The sequence below is a fragment of the Oncorhynchus mykiss genome, chromosome 9 (assembly GCF_057628025.1).
Source record: "Oncorhynchus mykiss isolate SJ-2025 chromosome 9, ASM5762802v1, whole genome shotgun sequence".
Classification (NCBI taxonomy): domain Eukaryota; kingdom Metazoa; phylum Chordata; class Actinopteri; order Salmoniformes; family Salmonidae; genus Oncorhynchus; species Oncorhynchus mykiss.
This window is the reverse complement of record NC_143030.1, coordinates 22419639-22442082: the sequence shown is the minus strand read 5'-3', so window position 1 is coordinate 22442082 and position 22444 is coordinate 22419639. Positions and strand designations below refer to the sequence as shown.

The 22444-nt window shown below is 40.7% G+C and overlaps 1 protein-coding gene across 1 annotated transcript; it reads right to left on the bottom strand.

The window, feature by feature from the left end:
* Positions 1-14117: 14117 nt before the first annotated feature.
* Positions 14118-17023, bottom strand: LOC110531678 (uncharacterized). Its single transcript, XM_090185782.1, has 7 exons — positions 17011-17023; positions 15926-15979; positions 15426-15602; positions 14958-15308; positions 14722-14850; positions 14529-14578; positions 14118-14414 (listed from the first exon to the last, which is right to left on the bottom strand). The coding sequence occupies exons 1-7, from the start codon at positions 17021-17023 to the stop codon at positions 14289-14291; spliced, it is 900 nt and encodes a 299-aa protein (XP_090041908.1). The 3' UTR covers positions 14118-14288.
* Positions 17024-22444: the final 5421 nt, after the last annotated feature.

Genomic DNA, 22444 nt, shown 5'->3' with positions numbered 1-22444 from the left:
TCATTAAACTGAAGACTGTTAGTTTATCAAATCAATTCTCTGTAATTATTATTACGTGATTATTCTAATAATGTACATTTAATTAACTATGAAGTCGGGGCACCAAGGAAAATATTCAGATTACAAAATTAGAATTTTCCTAATATAACGTTCAGATATTTTAATATCTGATCAATTAGTCTACTAATGACTGAATTATTTTTTACCTCACATTAGTCTCATTCCAAACGTCATAAATTGTTGGTTATCTGCACAAACCCAGTCTTCACTATGAATCACCCATACATAAATTGTCTCAATCATTTATTTATTAACTAACTAAATAATCACAGAAATGCACACACAAAGAAAGTAGATATGGTTGCAAGAAAATTATAGGGGATGTGCCCTAGTGGGCTAAACAGGCATGGCGGCTTGGTAGACAAAGGGACTGAGAAGGGCGAGAAAGATAAAAGACACTACACAGTTGATAATTATAACCATTGAAATGGTAATCCTTTGCACATGAACGCTCCCTCATTCGGTAGCAATTGCAATCGATATATATATTTAAGCTCAGTGTGTCGTCGTGATCTCGGTTGGAAGTTCATCCAGACCTCTCTCTGCGCCCCTGGAGTCTTTGGTTAGAAAGGCTACTTCAGAGTAACATTCAGAAATGTTGTTATAGAATAGATGTTTCGGCGGTTGTCGGCCTTCGCATTCATTGGTATAGAATTCCTAGCTGCAGACTAGTAAATAGTATCAAAGATTTGCTCTTATTCAGTCAGATCGATAGTCTCAGAGTTTAACCACGTGGTATGGTTAAAAGGTTCAGCAATCTACTCAAACCTTAGCTCCCTCTGTGATGAGGTACTGGTCTCTACTCAAACCTTAGCCCTCTCGTGGTAATCGAGATAAGCTGGTCTGAAGGGAAATCCTTCAGGTGGGGATTATATTCATAACGGCAGAAGAGGGCTGTCCCATGACGCCAGGTCAATGTCTGTGCTCATGGGGAGGGCCTATGACCTAGTTAAACTCCAAAGGGAATTGGAGTTTCCTTCATTAAACAGTTTAAATCACATTACATAATTTCACAAATAGTTTCATCATTACTCATTCATTTTATACAACAAGTAGATGCAATCCTCACAACTGAGACTCCTGTATAAACAGAGTTATGGTAATGTGGAGTTATGGTAATGTATTGTCTCTCATGAGTTTCACAAACATTAAATGAAATGGACCGGTCGTAGCTGGATTCTTCCCCGACCGTGTACACATTCTCCAAAACATGAACATTGTTCAGTTCTCAAGTTCTGAGATGTGGAAGAGGTTCCTTTGTTCTCCTGTGAAACTCACTCTCTCTCTCTATACTCTGGCCATGAGGAGAGATAGAGCCTGGGTGTAGGGGGAAGAGAGAGAGGTGGTGAGAGAGAGAGGAGGATGGTGCTCGCTGTACCCAAAGAGGACCACATCATGACACTTTTATTATTACTTTTTATTTAAGTCTAATTGGTAAGTATTTTCTTCTTATTGAACTGCACTGTTGGTTAAGGGCTTGGAAGCAAGCATTTCACGGTAAAGTCTACAATTGTATTCGGCGCATGTGACAAATATAATTTGATTTGATCCCAGAGTACAACTTCCATGTTGCTTCTCTGTCTTCTAGACCTGTTCTTCACTGGTCATGTGGCATTCAATAGTTACATTGCCTCCCAGCTTTGCTTTCTGGGAAGAAGTGGGCTGACCAATAACTCTCTCAGAGAGAGAGAAAGACAGAGTCCTGTGCAGAAGGCCAACAGGCCTTACCAAAGTATAGACAGCTACAGCCTTGTGTATTGTTCATAACATACATCAGAGTACATGTAAATAGGTTGCTGTGTATGTGAGGGGGTGTGTGGCATGCAATCAGTAGGCCTATGTCTTAAAGAGAAAACAAAGATGAAAAACACTCCTACACTACAGCTGCATGATATTTACTGTAACATGATGCATGTGAAAATGGCGCCGACGGAGATGGCAGTGTTGCGACTAGCTCTTTGGAAACTTTGCAGTATTTCTTTTTTTTATGTACAATTCTTTTTACATTATTAGCTCAGGAAATGTTTTGAGTCATGTTCTGTGTCTTTGGATATAGAAGTTGGTGAGCTAAGAGCAAGAATTTCTTTCCAGAGAGACATCGGGGCCTGTAACATACTTTGTTTCATGGCAACATGGCTCTCTCTGGATACTCAGTTGGAGTCGGTAAAGCCAGCAGGATTCTCAGTACATCGCGCAGACAGGAATAAATATCTCTCCGGGCGGAAGGGTGTGTTTCATGATTAACGACTCATGGTGTAATTCTAGGAACATACAGGAACTCAAGTCCTTTTGTTCAACCGACCTAGAATAACTCACAATTCAATGCCGACCATATTATCTCCCAAGAGCATTGTCCTCTATCATCGCCACGGCCGTTTACATCCCACCTCAAGCCGAATCCTCGACAGCCCTCAAAGAACTTCACTAGACTTTATGCAAACTGGAAACCACATATCCTGAGGGTGCATTTGTCGTAGCTGGGGATTTTCTTCGCCGAGACTGACGTCTTGCTTCCGGACAGGCCTGCTACCAAGGACTGTGGGCTCTCCTTCTCCGTGGCCAACGTAAGTAAAACATTTAAACGTGTTAACCCCCACAAGGCTGCCAGCCCAGACGTCAACCCAAGCCTCATCCTCAGAGCATGTGCAGACCAGCTGGCTGGTGTGTTAACTGGCATAATCAATCTTTCCTTATCCCAGTCTGCTGTCCCCACATGATTCAAGATGGCCACCATTGTTCCTGTACCCAAGAAGGCAAAGGTAACTGAACTTAATGACTATCACCCCATAGCACTCACCTCTGTCATTATGAAGTGTATTGAGAGACTAGTCAAGGTTCATATCACCTATACCTTACCTGCCACCCTAGACCCACTTAAATTTGCTTACCGCCCCAATAGATCCACAGATGATGCAATCGCCATCACACTGCACACTGTCCTATCCCATCTGGACATGATGAATACCTATGTAAGAATGTTGTTTATTGACTATAGCTCAGCATTCAACACCATAGTACCCTCCAAGTTCATCAGTAAGGTCGAGGCCCTGGGTCTGAACCCCGCGCTGTGCAACTGGGACCTGGACTTCCCGACAGGCCACCCCCAGGTGGTGAAGGTAGAAAACATCACCTTCACTCCGCTGATCCTCAACACTGGGGCCCCACAAGGGTGCATGCTCAGCCCCCTCCTGTACCCCCTGTTCACTCATGACTGTGTGGCCAAGCACCCCTCCAACTCAATAATCAAGTTTGCAGACAACACAACAGTAGTAGGCCTGATTAGCAATGATGACAAGACAGCCTACAGGGAGGAGGTGAGGGCTCTGGGAGTGTGGTGCCTGGAAAATAACTCCACTCAACGTCAACAAAACAAACGAGATGGAAATGTCTGCTCCACCCAAAATTACAACCAATTAATTGCAGCATTACCACAAAAATGGAAGAGGCAAGTAGAAGGGGGAAAAGTAAGGAACTTGTATGTCGGCCCTGTATTAAAGAACATAAACGGTTAAAGAAAAGTGTGATAAATAAAAACATATACCGATTTCATTTAAGGACCAAAAACTGACAACTGTGCCATATAAATTGCAAAATAGTTGGGAAGAGATTTTCGATGTACCCATTCCATGGCACATGGTTTATGAATTGATACGCAAAACAACGCCGGATTCAAAACTTCAAATTTTTCGATATAAATGACTATACAAAATTCTTGCAACTAATAGAATGTTATATATATGGGGGATACAATCTTCATTTATTTTGGTATTGTCCATATGTAGCACGTTTTTGGTCACAGGTCCAGGAATGGCTGAAGAATTGCAACATTTGCCTAGAACTAACACTACAGATAGCAATACTGGGTGATTTGAAAAGCCATAGTCAGTCAATCAATAATATAATTATTTTAGCAAAAATGCTAATTTTTTATTTACAATCTGTAGAAGCTATGAGAATAGGAAGGTTCAATTATTTTGTGAAGCATCACAGCACAGTTGAAAAATATATGGCAAATAGAAATCCAAAATGGATGATGTTGAGAGATAGATGAAAGGGGTTGAATGGAGCTGAAGGGTGGGACTAATAACAAGATAAACAATGTAAAGCATACGGGATCTGTAAAATGTATATAGGTTCGGAACTTTTGTGAAATAGCATAGTTACAAATAGAAATCAAACTGGATGGACATCAGAAATAGAGGAAGGACTAAGAACAAACAAGAGAGAACTATTGTAAAGCAGACTGTGTCTGTAAAATGTGTATAAGATGTATAAATTGAAGGTAAAAGCAGAAGTATTTATTAGTTTACTCCAATTGGGGGATCGGCGGTAGGGTTTGCGGGGAATAATAATAAAGGTATGTTCTTTAAAAAAAGTATGTATGTCTATATAGGTATCTGTATGTACAGTGCCTTGCGAAAGTATTCGGCCCCCTTGAACTTTGCGACCTTTTGCCACATTTCAGGCTTCAAACATAAAGATATAAAACTGTATTTTTTTGTGAAGAATCAACAACAAGTGGGACACAATCATGAAGTGGAACGACATTTATTGGATATTTCAAACTTTTTTAACAAATCAAAAACTGAAAAATTGGGCGTGCAAAATTATTCAGCCCCTTTACTTTCAGTGCAGCAAACTCTCTCAAAAAAAGGTCAGTGAGGATCTCCGAATGATCCAATGTTGACCTAAATGACTAATGATGATAAATACAATCCACCTGTGTGTAATCAAGTCTCCGTATAAATGCACCTGCACTGTGATAGTCTCAGAGGTCCGTTAAAAGCGCAGAGAGCATCATGAAGAACAAGGAACACACCAGGCAGGTCCGAGATACTGTTGTGAAGAAGTTTAAAGCCGGATTTGGATACAAAAAGATTTCCCAAGCTTTAAACATCCAAAGGAGCACTGTGAAAGCGATAATATTGAAATGGAAGGAGTATCAGACCACTGCAAATCTACCAAGACCTGGCCGTCCCTCTAAACTTTCAGCTCATACAAGGAGAAGACTGATCAGAGATGCAGCCAAGAGGCCCATGATCACTCTGGATGAACTGCAGAGATCTACAGCTGAGATGGGAGACTCTGTCCATAGGACAACAATCAGTCGTATATTGCACAAATCTGGCCTTTATGGAAGAGTGGCAAGAAGAAAGCCATTTCTTAAAGATATCCATAAAAAGTGTCGTTTAAAGTTTGCCACAAGCCACCTGGGAGACACACCAAACATATGGAAGAAGGTGCTCTGGTCAGATGAAACCAAAATTGAACTTTTTGGCAACAATGCAAAACGTTATGTTTGGCGTAAAAGCAACACAGCTGAACACACCATACCCACTGTCAAACATGGTGGTGGCAGCATCATGGTTTGGGCCTGCTTTTCTTCAGCAGGGACAGGGAAGATGGTTAAAATTGATGGGAAGATGGATACAGGACCATTCTGGAAGAAAACCTGGTGGAGTCTGCAAAAGACCTGAGACTGGGACGGAGATTTGTCTTCCAACAAGACAATGATCCAAAACATAAAGCAAAATCTACAATGGAATGGTTCAAAAATAAACATATCCAGGTGTTAGAATGGCCAAGTCAAAGTCCAGACCTGAATCCAATCGAGAATCTGTGGAAAGAACTGAAAACTGCTTTTCACAAATGCTCTCCATCCAACCTCACTGAGCTCGAGCTGTTTTGAAAGGAGGAATGGGAAAAAATTTCAGTCTCTCGATGTGCAAAACTGATAGAGACATACCCCAAGCGACTTACAGCTGTAATCGCAGCAAAAGATGGTGCTACAAAGTATTAACTTAAGGGGACTGAATAATTTTGCACGCCCAATTTTTCAGTTTTTGATTTGTTAAAAAAGTTTGAAATATCCAATAAATGTTGTTCCACTTCATGATTGTGTCCCACTTGTTGTTGATTCTTCACAAAAAATACAGATTTATATCTTTATGTTTGAAGCCTGAAATGTGGCAAAAGGTCGCAAAGTTCAAGGGGACCGAATACTTTTGCAAGGCACTGTATGTATACTGTAGCTAAGAAAGTAATGCAAAGTGTATGTTGTGTAGTAAACTGTTAGTAGCCCATGTGCCTTAGCCTAATAATTTGGTGTATTTTCACCTCTTAATTTCGCCTACTGTTCTGACTTGGTGGTGCACATGTAGCCTATAATCTGTTTTTGAGAAATGTAATCATTGAATATTGTAAGAGCTTTCATTGTCTCTTTATATGCCCCTTTCATTTATCCTACGGTTTTGACTTGGTGAACAGGGAGAACACTGTAAGAGTGGCCCATGTTCTGAATTCTGTTGCTGAACATTTCAAAAGTGCTGAACAAATAGTTATATTAACTACGTCCGTCCTAGCTCGCTCATTAATCTCTTAATCGAAACTACGGATTGCCTCTTATCCGCTTGTCGTCCCCTTATGCCATAGTTTGTACATATCAATTGTCAGTAGAAACCACATTTGTTTAAGCAAGTCAGCCATATCAGCTATGTTTTTTTTTAAAGGCAGTAAATGAGGCTGAATTAACTGTTTTACTGCCAGACAAGGCTACGCTGATAGCCAGGTGTAGCATTGGTAAGGTGTTGGGACAGCTTTATGTAGGCCCTAACAGTTTGTGGGCACCGTTTGTCACCGCTATTGTGCAATTCATTTATTGTTTAGTGTTGTGTTGTGTAGAAGCTTTGTTGATATGCATCCCACATTTTTGGGGGGGTCCCCACCAAGATTTACATGCTAAAATCGTCACCGGTACTCCCAATTACTCAATGTCTCTTCTGACTGATAAGAAGACATGTGAAAGGCACAGAGGAGTATGAAGGTTCTGGACTCGACAGGCTGGAACACAATAACATCAATGGGAGGAACAGACTCAGTCCCTGCCCAGCAACAGAGCCTAGTCGTATGCGTCTGTGACATGTAGGTGTGCTTTTGCAGCTGCAACACCTAGTTTGGTGAATACATTTAGCTTGTATCCATCTGCATTATTGTAACAGAAATTAGAACCTAACACAATACTCCTGATGGCATATAGGAGGTATGTTGTGCATTTAACATGTGTTGACATGTAGGGGTAGAGCAACGTCAGTGTATATAGGGGAAACACCTACAGAGTGAAACAAGTCAATTTTATGTCAGTCTCGTTCCCTGTATATCATACACAGAAACATCCACTAACTGAAGTGTAAACCTGCGAGTTCCATGACTGATTGGACACACCAGCCTAACTAATACATGTGACATGCTATTTCTATTCTGTTTCACTCTCTGGTTAGTGTTGTTCTCACAGGAAGTAATCATCCTCTATTGGTCTCCTTCTGAAAGAGAATCCTGCAGTAGTCTTACAAGACTTGTCTAATTCAGAATGCACTGAAAAGTTCTCACATGACATCATCATAAACTGTCCCCTCCCCTGAGCCCATAGATCTAGACTAGATGGTGCTGTATCACACATGACACAGTTAACTCAGAGAGTTAAAATAGGGTTCATCAGCAGTTCTTTGTGGTTTGTAAATTATTTTAGGGCAACATGAACAAAATGTAAAGATTGTGAGAACAACAGCTACACCACATAGACATCCGGCTGAAAACCACTTAGAGACACAGAGAGCAGGTAGGAAGGTCCTGTCTGCGCAAAGCCAGCAGACCCACATGACCAATGCTTAGATATGGCCTCATCTTGGGTTTACGGAGGACTGCAAAGTACATGTGAACTTGTTGTGTGGGGGTGGGTGTGAGTGGCATGCTATCAACACAAATAAAACAGGACAACACATTACAGAGGAGAGATGAATTGATAAATAGTTTGTCTCACATACTTATTCAATTACTCCCTGGAACTATATACAAAACTACACGTAAACACCTGTGGCTTTGTTGTACAGATCACTCTACAATCAGTTTTATTTTGAGTGATTGCGTGGCTCCTCCTGATAACTTAGCTACACTTCATAGTAACTTAGTTGATGTTAGTAGTAATGATCCAGTGATGATGACTACCTAGACTGTTTGATACAAGTGACTCTATGATTCTGAAATTGATTTATAACATGATACAGATGTGTAATATGTATGTAATAAATGTATATATTACCTTGTTATAGATCCTTAACAGCCACACAGTGTCTTTGTTGGGCATTTGTTGACAGATATTATGACTAGACACATCAACTCTCACAGGAAAGTACTTTTTCAACGATTCTTAGTGAACAATTTGAACATTTTCACAACTCTTAATAAAGTTGCTGCACACTCTACTGCTCAGGCAGTTATGGGGACTTCCACATACACTGCTGCATCCCTATTGAGTTCCTGTACTTCAACCTTCACATATGCATATTCACATTTTGTGTTGTTTGTGAAAACGTCTCAGTTACAATGCGTACATTGTCATATTTTGATTGAATTATCAACAAGGACACAGGACACAGTTTAAAAAGAGAGTTTGAGACAACTGAAAGTGTTAGTCAGTACTCTATGCATGCTATTATAAACATCATGTAATCAGGATACAATGTCCCTGCAAACCTACCAGTTTAACTTGAAGAATATGAGAGAAAATCAAACAAAACATCCACATTGCAGTGAATTAGTTTTATTTGATACAAAATGCACAACAGTAATGTAAAAAGGAGTTAGACAGAATACAAGAAATTGTAACACAATTATAATGATAAAAACACAATGTGTAACAGAAAAAGCAATGCAAGTCTTTTCAGTCCGTGTTTTGGCACCTCACCCCAGAGTACACAGTGTCTCTCTCCATGGCTCTCCTCTGTCTCCGGGTCTTTGGCTTCTTGTGGATGGCATTCAGAGCAGCGTAATGGACCGACGTGAGTGTGTCGTTGTCTTTTTGATCCTAAGAAGAATAGCAAAACAAATTCCAAAGACATCAGGAAATGGCCTGATCATTTGTTTACAGTTCATCAACGTCATAAGATCTGAATACCTGGTTATAAGAACTGTGGACTGCCGGGCCACTTGGCTGAGGGTGCGTTCCTTTTAGACAAACACATGAAGGAATCATCATCATCATCATCATCACACAATAAATTAACTCAATTTCATGGCTACAACGTAATGTGCAGTGCATTTGGAATATCTTCAGACCACTTGACATTTTACACAATTTGTTACGTTACAGCCTTATTCTAAAACAGATGACATTGTTCTTTCCCTGATCAATCTACACAATAGCACATGCTGTAATGACAAAGCAAAAACAGTTTATTTTTTATTTTTGCATTGTTATTAAAAATAAAAATCTGAAATAAAACATTTACATAAGTATTCAGACCCTTTACTTAGTACTTTCAAGTATATTTGGCAAAGATTAGAGGCTCGCGTCTTCTTGGGTATGACACTACAAGCTTGGCAAACCTGTATTTGGGGAGTTTCTTCCACTCTTTTCTGCAGGTCCTCTCAAAATATGTCAGGTCGGATGGGGAGCGTTGCTGCACAGCTATTTTCATGTCTCTCCAGAGATTTTCGATCGGATTCATGTCCGGGCTCTGGCTGGACCACTCAAGGACATTCCGAGACTTGTCCTGAAGCCAGTCCTGCGTTGTCTCGGCTGTGTGCTTAGGGTCGTTGCCCTGTTGGAAGGTGAACCTTTGCCCAAGTATGAGGTCCTGAGGGCTCTGGAGCAAGTTTTCATAAAGGAACTCTCTGTACTTTGCACCGTTGATCTTTCCCTCGATCCTGACTAGTCTCCCAGTCCCTGCCGCCGAAAAACATCCGCTCAGCATGATGCTGCTACCCCCATGCTTCACAGTAGGGATGGTGCCAGGTTTCCTCCAGACGTGACACTTGACATTCAGGCCAAAGAGTTCAATCTTGGTTTCATCAGACCAGAGAATCTGGTTTCTCGTGGTCTGAATGTATTTTGGCGGCTTTTGGCAAACTCCAAGCGGGCATTCATGTGCCTTGTACTAAGGAGTGGCTTCCATCTGCACACTCTACCATAAAGGCCTGATTGGTGGAGTGCTGCACAGGTGGTTGTCGTTCGGGAAGGTTCTTCCATCTGCACAGAGGAATTGTGGAGCTCTGTCAGAGTGACTATCAGGTTCTCGTTCACCTCCCTGACCAAGGCCCTTCTCCCTCGATTGCTCAGTTTGACCGGGCGGTAAACTATAGGAAGGGTATTGGTGGTTCCAAACTTCTTCCATTTAAGAATTATGGAGGCCACTGTGTTCTTTGGGACCTTCAATGCTGCTGAAATGTTTTGGTACACTTCTCCAGATCTGTGCCTTCACACATTCCTATCTCGGAACTCTACGGACAATTACTTTAACAGAGGTGGACTCCAATCAAGTTGTACAAACATCTCAAGGATGATCAATGGAAACATGATTCACCTGAGCTCAATTTCGAGTCAAATAGCCAAGGGTCTGAATACTTATGTAAATAATGTATTTCTGTATTAAATAAATTAAAATTTGCAAACATTTCTAAAAACCTTTTTTCACGTTGTCATTATGGGATTGTTTTAATTAAACATGTCGAAACAGTCAAGGGGTGTGAATACTTTCCAAATACACTGCACCAACCGTTTAAACATATATTGTGGGCAATGATAACGTTTACCTCTGGACAGCAGAGAAATTTTCTTGGTCATTTTGTAAGTAACACAACCAAGGACAATGATGATGATGCCACAAAGAGCCAACGCTACACCCAGGCAGTACACCAAGAGAACAGGGTACTCCTTACAACCATCTGTAGAAATACAGACAGTGATAGAGGAAATTCAGGACATTTTGTTCAACCAGGCATAAAATGTTAGAAATATTTTAGAAATTTCAGAAATATCACTAACAGTCCATTTCCAGTTTGGTCCCATTCCCAAATAGTATCTCCCCACATGAGGCCATAGCACAGTAGTAAGTCCCAGCATCAGAGAGGCTGAGGTTCTTCTTGGGGAGGCTGTAGACACAGCTCTGTGTAGGAGACTCAGCCTCAGGGCTCTTCTCACACTGACCATTACTGTCTCCATGGGTATAAATTATTCCTGGATGGGATTTTCCTGAGCCATGTCTGAACCAAAAGACACTGTGTTCTCCTGCACAGGTCTCAGTGTGTATTGTACAGTTCAGAGTCACAGAGTCTCCTGGCTGAACTGACTCAGACACAGGCTGCTGGAGCACAGACATGCTGTTGGAACCTGAATCTGATGAGAGTGAATAAGATCATGGTTTGTACATTCTTCCCTGCTAGATTAATTATTTTAGCATTATGTGAACACACTTCAGTACCAACATTTTTAAAGCAACTTATTGAGTTACCTTTGACAATTAAAACAGTTCCTTCTCCAAATTTGGCTTCCCTCGCTGACAAACTAACACAGTAGTATGTAGATGAGTCCCCCGACACTGTCTTGGAGATGGTCAGGTTACAGCTGTCAACTCCTCTGTTCACACTCAAACGTTTAGTCTCAGTAAAGTCCTCGGTAAAGTTGTTGAAATAGAAACTATTTTCACTGCCATAATATGATGATGCCATGAGAAGAGGCTTCTGTCCAACAGTTTGCTTGAACCAAGAGACTCTGATCAATTGAGATCGACAAAAGCAATTGAGTGATACACTTTGTCCCAGTTGTGTAACTATCACAGGGTCTGGTTGGATTACATCCTTGTTAAGTGCACAACCTGTGAAGCAAACAAACTAAATAAATCAGACAAAGGTATAGCACATTATCATTATTCAGACTACATAGTCATTCAAATGAATGAAAAAGACTGACATAAAAAGTATAAGGAACCGTATTAATATTTCTTACTTACCCAAATTGGCATAATACAAAAAGATTGTCCAATATATAATCATCATTTCACTGTCCTTTCTGAACTGTACAGTGTGTGGGTCTTGTGTGTGGGCACCTTTTATATGATGACACTCATCGGGTAATCATTATGAAGTAGGTGGAAACAGTGAACTAAGTGATTTTATTGGCTGTCTGAACAGGCATAAAACATGTGATAAAAATGTCAATCTAACATGTGTCCTGTGGCATACCATAGTTAGAGCAGCCCTTCAAATGATGTACAGTCAGAGTTACTGGTTTGTATTTCATCATTTGGGTTGGTGGCTGAGACTACAGGTACATATGTCCTCTTTGACATACACAGGGGGTTTACATTGTATTTCTCATGTCATGTCTGTAGAAGGCAAGTCAAGCTTTCAGGAGGAAGTGAACTCTGGTGAGGTTGGCACCTTTTTGACAAAATAAAGATTTGAAAAATCTATACATTTTGTTGCACACTTCTACAAAAACAAGTCAAACTCAGCCACTACTGTTTTTCACTAGTCATGTGGCATTCAATACTAACATTGCCTCCCAGCTCTGCTTTCTGGGAAGAAGTGGGCTGAACAAGAACTGGTGTTGAGATGCTAATGAAAAAAACTCTATGTTTACTGCATTTATTACATTTTCCAAATGCCTATAGTGAACACTTTAAATGTATAGAGAACTTGTATAACATTAGTCAATTGAGCTAGATGTTACTGACATGCTTTCCAAATCAAAAGAAATGTGAGTAGTGTATTCATCCTGGTTGCTCCTTCACGGGACGAGACTGACCTGTGTAAAATGCAGTCTCTCCACAGAAAAGAATGGAAACTTTTGCGTTTGCGTTTGCGTTCATTGGTTCATCTTTGATGGTCAAATTTGATTGGCTGAACACTCGGTAGGCCGCCCAGTAGACAATGAATGGAACAAACACTGTCCTCTTATGTTGTTGTACATCTTGATTCTGTGTTGCACAACTTTATCACATAGCAAGTTTGAATATGTCGATGTTCAGTTTAATGTTTTGAACAATGTCACTACTGTAGATTTGTCCTTTATTGGGTTTAACTACAGCTCATACTGTCTGCAATACTATGTACTGCAGCTGGCCAACAAAGGGCTTGTCCACCCAAAGTAAAAGACACAACAGCAACAGTCAGTGGATCCTTTACTTAATGTTTTTCTTGCCATTGTGGTCCATGGGAGTGATACAGTAGTTGAGACCTGGTTGGCCACATGTTATGACACTGTCATCCTCTAGGGCCTCTATGACTTCCACACAGTCACTTTATAACACAGAGAAAAAGAAAATGTGTCAATAGTTTTTACTTAACCAACAATATCTCATACACTATTTATTCTGAATGTATTGACAGATAAAATCCCTCCCATCGTATGATTAGAAGGACGCCCTTTCTTCTTGGTCCAGATGATGATGATACTTTACATCACACTTCAAACCATGGCTTGTGTTTAACTACAGACGTCTGATGTCTAGGTCAATTAACTAGTAAATAGTTAATTGTGTTTTTACACAGATTCAAAGTCGACTATGTATAGTTAACTAGATGCCTCAAAAATATTGTTGATTAAAAGGGCAACATGAAGAGTAACAGAGTATGTGATACATCTAACTGACTGACACCACTGAGATCCTGCTGAAACCACATAAAGAGAGACAGAAAGAGACAGAGACAGAGGGAGAGAAAGACATAGAGGGTCCTGTGCAAAAGGCCAACAGGCCGTACCAAAGTGTAGATAGCTACAGCTTAATGTTTTGTTCATAGCAGACCGCAGAGTACATGTAAATAGGTTGCTGTGTATGTGAGGGGGTGTGTGGCGTGCAACCATTAGGCCTATGTCTTAAAATGAAAACAAGGAAGAAAACCTCCTACACTATAACTGACCTGTCCTCCTTTTGTGGTGGGGGCTGTGGTCCACTTTCACTATGAGTGATTATGTTGAAAGGGGCCTATGTTATTTACTGTAACATGATGCAAGGGACTACCTGACTACACATAAATGAGAAAACATTGACCTTTACATTGTAAGCACTGTGTTTAGAAACCAGTGTTGCACTCAGGGGTATGAACAATACTCTGGCCCTGAGAAGGAAAGTAGAGTGCAGTGTGTTGCTGCAGGTCAGTCTTCCTGTGTTAAAGGTCTATGAAAGGTTAGTTTCCAATAGTGGAAAGTCACTGTGACACCCTCCACTATGACCCCAGAGGTGTGTGAACAAAATGCATTGAGTTCAACTTATTCAAATTAATTTGGTTTCAACAGATGGAAATGCTTTATTGTTCTATTTGCACTTTATATTACACTTGAAAAACTATGACCACTGATTTCAACACATTTTACTGAAGCATTCATATAAAGCTAATAACGTTAGAGCTAGTTAAGAGCTATCTGGTATTAAATTAATTTAATTCATCCAGTTCTACTGTCTGATCCCAGAGTACATGACCACCGTCTCTTCCTCCATGTTGCTTCTCTGTCTTCTAGACCTGTTCTTCTTGTTGCTCAGTTTCAGAGCTACATAATGGAGACTGTCTGCATCTTGGGCCTGTGATGAACAATTATAAAATGGAGGAAGAATATGACTACACGTTATTATTAAATCATTTTTATTTTTTATTTTTTTTACATAGTAATATAAATTTTAATGAATTTTACTTACCCCTGTGTCTGAAGTAGAGACTGCTGGACTTCTTGTCTGAGAGACGGGTCCTGAAAAGAAAGACAGAAAATATAAAGATACGACTACTCTTTCCATTACAAATACCTCTGGTGATGTCAAAGAAGAGCAACTTCAATGGAGGACTTTACCTGCTACATACATCATTAGTTCATTTAATTTGGATATTTCTTACCTCTGCACTGCAGACACATTCTCTTGTTCATCTTGTACATGATGTAACCAAGGAAAAGTATCAGGATAAATGAGAGACCCAATGCTGAGCTCAGGCAGTACAATAAGAGAAGAGGGTCTCCGCAATTGTCTGGAAAAACATTTTCTTATAAAAATAAATAACTTGCACTGTACGTAGTTGGACAAAGCAAATTATACAATAGATATAAACAAAAACTGTAAAGACATATAACTTACTACTAATCTCCAGCTTGGTCCCATTTCCGAACAGTATCTCCCCACATAAGGCCACAGCACAGTAGTAAGTCCCAGCATCAGAGAGGCTGAGGTTCCTCTTGGGGAGGTTGTAGACACAGCTCTGTGTAGGAGATCCAGCCTCAGGGCTCTTCTCACACTGATCACTCCTGTCTCCATGGGTGTAAATGATTCCTGGACGGGATTCTCCTGAGCCTTGTCTAAACCAATAGACGCTGTGTTCTCCTGCACAGGTCTCAGTGTGTATTGTACAGTTCAGAGTCACAGAGTCTCCTGGCTGGACTGACTCAGACACAGACTGCTGAGTAAGATGCTGGTTCCTGGACCCTGCACCTTTTACTCAATAAAACCAAGGTCCTAATGAACTTCTAATTATAAATGAAATTCACAATTTCCACATGCAAAGCCACTGAAACAGTAACATTCCGTATTAACTTCTGTGTTACTCACCTTTATGCATCAGAAATATACCATTTCCAAAGATCATGCCATCATAATCACGTGCAGCACAGTAATACATCCCCACATCCGATGGCTTGGCATTTGAAATGGTCAGCACAAAACTATCTCCGTTCTTCTCTGCAGAAAACCGAGGGTTGTTGTCAAACTCCCCATAGAGCGTTGGATCTTTTGAGTCAAGGTAAAGAGATACTATCATCACTGGAGCTTGTCCTACTGTTAGTTTGAACCAGTTGTAGTAGTCTCCGCCAGTCCCAGAGATGAAGCATTTCAAATCAACAGTGTCTCCAGGGATGAAGGTCTTCAAAAGATCAGACTGAGTAATGATACCAATGGACAACACTGAAACAAATACATGTTTTATGTCAAAGTCTACACATCAGAGTCCTGTGTTTACAGGTCCCGTAACATTATGTACCCTTATTCCACCAGAATTTTTAAAAATCTTGTCAACACAATGTCTTACCTGCTCTAAATAAAAGAGAGATTACGAGACACAGTTTTGTCATCGTCCTCTTCTGTGGATTGCATGTCCTTTTGTCGTCCTGTGTGTCAGATAAGAGTGAGAATCAAGAGGTTATGGGTGTCTTTTTATACATGACTGGAGAGATGGTCCACAGGCCTGATTGGCTGCTGTGACATTAGTAAAGACACGGAACAGGAAAGTTGAACCCTCCCCTCTGATCTTTTTCTATCCTCATGAGTACACTTTCCGTTTTCTTCAGAAAGCTATCGCCAGGGTAGTGATTGAAAGATATGGACACCAAATGCTTATACAGTATATTCTTGTCCACATTTCAGTTCCTGAATGTAAGTGTTTATGATAATATAGCTTGATTACGATTGGCAGGCTCCTATCTACACACTCACAGAAGTGTAATTTAATAAACATATCATTAACATTATTCATGTGTATGACAAATGCCTGTGAATGTCTTCCCAAGCAGTTGAAAACATTTCAAAGACTAAGTCATTGTGGTGGAGGGGGGGGGGGTTCTACTAAGATAACATATGGAATTATTTTAAGATGGTCATACCATGGATCAGTTACCTATTTGATTATGAACTTTAGAACCCTTTAGGTATCAAAAACAATAAAGTATTTGATAAAATATTGAATGTGGCCTTTACTGCTATAGTCTATTGAAGCGCATTGAATTACACATTTATGAATGGAGAAAAAAATACGTAAAAAAAAATCACAAGGAATAAGGTTTTGAGGTGTCTGTCCTATATCTATGAGTCATAAGAAAGCTTTAGTTTTTTTGGACATATATTTAACCCAGAAAGATATTAATCTCTCCAGAAAGAAGTCTCTCACTGTCGCCGCCTGTTATAGACGCCCCTCAGCTCCCAGCGGTGCCCTGGACACCATATGTGAATTGATTGCCCCCCATCTATCTTCAGAGTTCGTTGTGTTAGGTGACCAAAACTAGGATATGCTTAACACCACGGAAGTCCTACAATCTAAATCCATAAACATGGGCACCCTCATAGATATCATCCTGACCAACTTGCCCTCCAAATACACCTCTGCTGTTTTCAATCAGGATCTAAGCGATCACTGCCTCAATACCTGCATCCGCCATGGGTCCGCGGTCAAACGACCACCCCTCATCACTGTCAAACACTCCCTAAAACACTTCTGCGAGCAGGCCTTTCTAATCGACCTCGCTCGGGTGTCCTGGAAGGATATTGGCCTCATCCTGTCAGTAGAGGATGCCTGGTCGTTCTTTAAAAGTAATTTCCTCACCATCTTAAATAAGCATGCCCCTTTCAAAAAATGTAGAACTAAGATCAGAGATAGCCCTTGGTTCACTCCAGACCTGAATGCCCTCGACCAGCACAAAAACATCCTGACTGCACTAGCATCGAATAGTCCCCACGATATGCAACTGCTCGGGGAAGTCAGAAACCAATACACACAGTCAGTTAGGAAAGCAAAGGCTAGCTTTATCAAACAGAAATTTGCATCCTGTAGCTCTAACTCCCAAAACTTTTGGGACACTGTAAAGTCCATTGAGAATAAGAGCACCTCCTCCCAGCTGCCCACTGCACTGAGGCTAGGAAACACTGTCACCACAGATAAATCCACGAAAATCGAGAATTTCAATAAGCAATTCTCGACAGCTGGCCATGCTTTCCGCCTGGCTACCCCAACCCCGGCCAACAACTCTGCATCCCCTGCAGCTACTTGCCCTGCAGCTACTTGCCCAAGCCTCCCCAGCTTCTCCTTCCCAAAATCCAGATAGCAGACGTTCTGAAAGAGCTGCAAAACCTGGACCCGAACAAATCAGCTGGGATAGACAATTTGGACCCTCTCTTTCTAAAATTATCCACCGCCATTGTTGCAACCCCTATTACCAGTATGTTCAATCTCTCATTCGTATCGCCCGAGATCCCTAAAGATTGGAAAGCTTCTTTGGTCATCCCCCTCTTCAAAGGGGGTGACACTCTAGACCCAAACTGTTACAGACCTATATCCACCCTGCTCTGCCTATCTAAATTCTTCGACATCCAAGTGAACAAACAGATCACTTCGAATCCCACCGAACCTTCTCCGCTGTGCAATCTGGATTTCGAGCTGGTCACAGGTGCAACCTCAGCCACGCTCAAGGTACTAAACGATATCATAACCGCCATTGATGAAAGACCGTCTAAGACCGTGGCTTTATGCTCATAAGTTTTACTTGTTTTGGAAAACTAACTGAAGAGCCATATTTACCATTATGTATTAGAAGTGGGTATGTTTGCAAAATAAGTTCACATGAGCTTTAAATTATTGAGTCAATTTACCCTATTTGTCCTCTTTAAGCCGTCTACATCGTCCTGGCCAAGGCTTTCGACTCTGTCAATCACCGAAATCTTATCGGCAGACTCAACAGCCTTGGTTTCTCAAATGACTGCCTCGCCTGGTTCACCAACTATTCTCAGATAGAGTTCTGTGTGTTAAAACAGAAGGCCTGTTGTCCGGACCTCTGGCAGTCTCTATGGGGGTACCACAGGGTTCAATTCTCGGGCCGACTCTTTTCTCTGTATGTATCAACGATATCGCTCTTGCTGAGGGTGATTCCTTTACCCACCTCTACGCAGATGACACCATTCTGTATACATCTGGCCCTTCTTTGGACACTGTGTTAAAACTTCTTACGGATCATTGGGATGCTACCGTCCCACCTGGCCAACATCCCGTGAAATTGCAGAGGTCTAAATTCTAATTACAAAAATTGTAATATTAAACATTCATGAAAATACAATTATCATACATCATTTAAAAGCTTAACTTCTTGTTAATCCAGCCGCGTTGTGTGATTTCAAAAAGGCTTTACGGCGAAATCACACCATGTGATTATCTGAGGACAGCACCCCGCACACAAAAGCATTACATACAATTTCCAACCAAGCAGAGGCATAACGAAAGTCAGAAAATAAATAATTTACCTTTGAAGATCTTCATCTGGTTGCAATCACAAGGGTCCCAGCTACATAACAAAATGGTCCTTTTGTTTGATAAAGTCCTTCGTTATGTCCCAAAGAAGTCTGTTTCATTGGCGCACTAGATTCAGTAATCCACCGGTTTCCTTCGTTCAAAATGCATACAAATGAATCCCTTAAGTTACCGATAAACTTCTTCCAAACATATCAAACAACATCCTCAGGTACCCTAATATGTAAATAAATGATTAAATTTAAGACGGAGAATACCGGAGACCATTACTGGAGATAAATAACAAAGTACGCGCACTCACCGGAAAGCGCAACAAACACTACAGCCAAAATGGGAGACACTTACTAAAACTACAAATTCTAGCTCATTTTTCCAAAAACAAGCCTGAAACTCTTTCTAAAGACTGTTGACATCTAGTGGAAACCATTGGAACTGCAATCTGTGAGGAAAAAATATTCTGGATGGATTGGCCTCGGTTTTTCGCCTGCAATATCAGTTCTGTTATATTTACAGACATTTGAGTGTTTTCTATCCAATACTAGCAATTATATGCATATCCTAGCTTCTGGGCTTGAGTTACAGGCAGTTTACTTTGGGCACCTCATTCACCTCATTCGAATACTGCCCCCTAGCCCAAAGAAGTTAACAAACCTCCAAACGAGCTTCAATGCCATACAACACTCCTTCCGTGACATCCGACTGCTCTTAAACACTAGTAAAACTAAATGCATGCTCTTCAACCGATCGCCACCCGCCCGCCCGACTGGCATCACTACTCTGGGCGGTTCTAACTTAGAATATGTGGACAACTACAAATACCTAGGTGTCTGGCTAGACCGTAAACTCTCCTTCCAGACTGATATTAAACATCTCAAATCCAAAATTAAATCTAGAATCGGCTTCTTATTTCGCAACAAAGACTCCACTCAACATTACCCTCTTATAAGAAATAACAGAAATATCTTATTTACATAAGTATTCAGACCCTTTTCTATGAGACTCTATATTGAGCACAGGTGCATCCTGTTTCCATTGATCATCCTTGACAAGTTTCTACAACTTGATTGGAGTCCACCTGTGGTAAATTCAAATGATTGAACATGATTTGAAAAGGCACACCACTGTCTATATCAGATTCCACAGTTTACAGTGCTAGTCAGAGCAAAAACCAAGCCATGAGGTTAAAGGAATTGTCCATAGGGCTCCGAGACAGGATTATGTTGAGGCACCAAAACATTTCTGCAGCATTTCATTTCCCCAAGAACACAGTGGCCTCCATCATTCTTAAATGGAAGAAGTTTGGAACCATCAAGACCCTTCCTAGAGTTGACCACCCAGCCAAACTGAGCAATCGGGGCAAGAAGGGACTTGGTCAGGGAGTTCACCAAGAACTCGATGGTCACTCTGACAGAGCGCTAGAGTTACTCTGTGCAGATGAGAGAACCCTCTAGAAGGACAACCTTGTACATCTATGCAGCAGTCCACCAATCAGGCCTTTATGGTAGAGTGGCCAGACGGAAGCCACTCCTCAGTAAAAGGCACATGACAGCCCGCTTGGAGTTTGCCAAAAGGCTCCAAAAGAATGAGAAACAAGATTCTCTGGTCCGATGAAAACAAGATTGAACTCTTTGGCCTGAATGCCAAGCGTCATATCTGGAGGAAACTTGTCACCATCCCTACGGTGAAGCATGGTGGTGGCAGCATCATGCTATTGGGATGTTTTTCAGCAGCAGGGACTGGGAGAGAGATCCTTGATGAAAACCTGCTCCAGAGCGCTCAGGACCTCAGACTTGGGCAAAGGTTCACTTTCTAACAGGACAAATACACAGCCAAGAAAAGGCAGGAGTGGCTTCAGGACAAGTCTTTGAATCTCCTTGAGTGGCCCAGCCACAGCCCAGATTTGAACCATATCGAACATTGACCTGAAAATAGCTTTGCAGCAAAGCTCCCCATCCAACCTGACAGAGTTTGAAATGATCTGCAAAGAAGAATGGGAGAATCTCCCAAAATACAAGCTGCCAAGCTGGTAGTGTCATACCCAAGAAGACTCGTTGCTGTAATTGTTGCCAAAGCTGCTTCAACAAAGTACTGAGAAAAGGGTCTGAATACTTATGTAAATGTCATATTTAGCAACAACAACAAAAAATTACCTGCTTTTCTTGTCATTATGGGGTATTGTTTGTTGATTGATAAGGGAAATATATATATCCATTTTAGAATAAAGCTGTAACGTAACAAAATGTGGGTAAAGTCAAGGGTTCTGAATACTTTCCAAAGGCACTGTATATAGACGTCTCCTTAATTATTGTATCCTCTCAATACTTTATCAAGTTATTGAAAGCATTCTAATATTTGTCAGACATCACGTGATAAAAATCCATGTTTAGGGGACCTGCTTGGTTCTGGTCCCGGTTCTGACCGACCAACATTTTCACTTTATAAATTGACCTGTAGACACCGTAGATCAAAATGTCTTGCATTGAGCAATAGCCCTGGTTCCCACGGACACAGTAGTATATTTTTGAGTGACTCTGAATTCTGAAACCACTTAAACCTGGGATGTCCCTCCTACCATTTAATTCGCTCATCCGACAGACAATCAACTCGTGGCTGAACCCTACATCACAGCGCAGCAGGAGAGAGTGGTTTCATCACTATAGCACATTAAGAGATCGATTTATCAAAAAAATCATCTAAAAAATATATATATATTTTAAACAAAAAACACGTTCTGTTTGTCATAGATGGACAAGAGTATGAGATGAAAGACAAGTTCCTAAAAAGTTCACTAAACATACAAACATGCATTTTTAAGTTATAAGGAGGTTTAAATCTGTAGTTAGGGGTTTTATCATTTAATTTTACTATATATAAAAAGTGTTTTCAAGCCTCACTCATGCAGTTTTGTTGAATAGAAAATATGTAATGCAATTTTTTCATATTTGTACTGTGTGCTTGAGCTTTGTCCTCAGAAGTGACTAAGCAATTTATAACTATTTTTTACCAGAAAGGTGAAATTTGAAACTTTCTTGGAGTATGCAGCATTACTACTTATTCTTTATGCCCGTCTCATGATAAATTATTACTTTTGGGGATTACATAGTTTACATTTTAGATTACATTTTAAGTTACATTTAAGAGGTTCAAGTGTTTTGTTAACATTGTCAGATTAATATCATGACAACAACAGGTTGTGGTCTGAATATAAATGTAATGTGTGTATGATTCAGACAGAGTGTTTGTTGCAGAGGGTGAGTACGGAGACCTTGGTGGCATCCAAAATGGTACCTTGTTCTCTATATAGTGCACTACCCTTTACCAGAGGCATGTTTTTTGACCAGGGCCCATAGGGTGCCATTTCAGAAGCACACTTGTCATTTGGTTGATAACTGTTTTGTTATCTATAAGCAAACAGAGTGCATGGCCCTACCTCCCTGAAAATTGTGAAAACTATGGTCTGAAAGTGTTGGACCTGAGGGTTAGTTATCAACCTCCTCAGAATCACTCTGTCCAGCAGAAATAGTGACATTGAAAAAGTGACAAGGCTTATCACAGGCCTTAG

Excerpts from the sequence above, each read along its gene's own strand:
- LOC110531678 (XM_090185782.1), bottom strand. Across the intron at positions 15,603-15,925 it reads CGATGACAAAACTGTGTCTC|ATCCAACGCTCTATGGGGAG; the intron begins GTAATCTCTCTT and ends TTGACTCAAAAG. Across the intron at positions 14,415-14,528 it reads TCTCTACTTCAGACACAGGG|GCCCAAGATGCAGACAGTCT; the intron begins GTAAGTAAAATT and ends TGTTCATCACAG.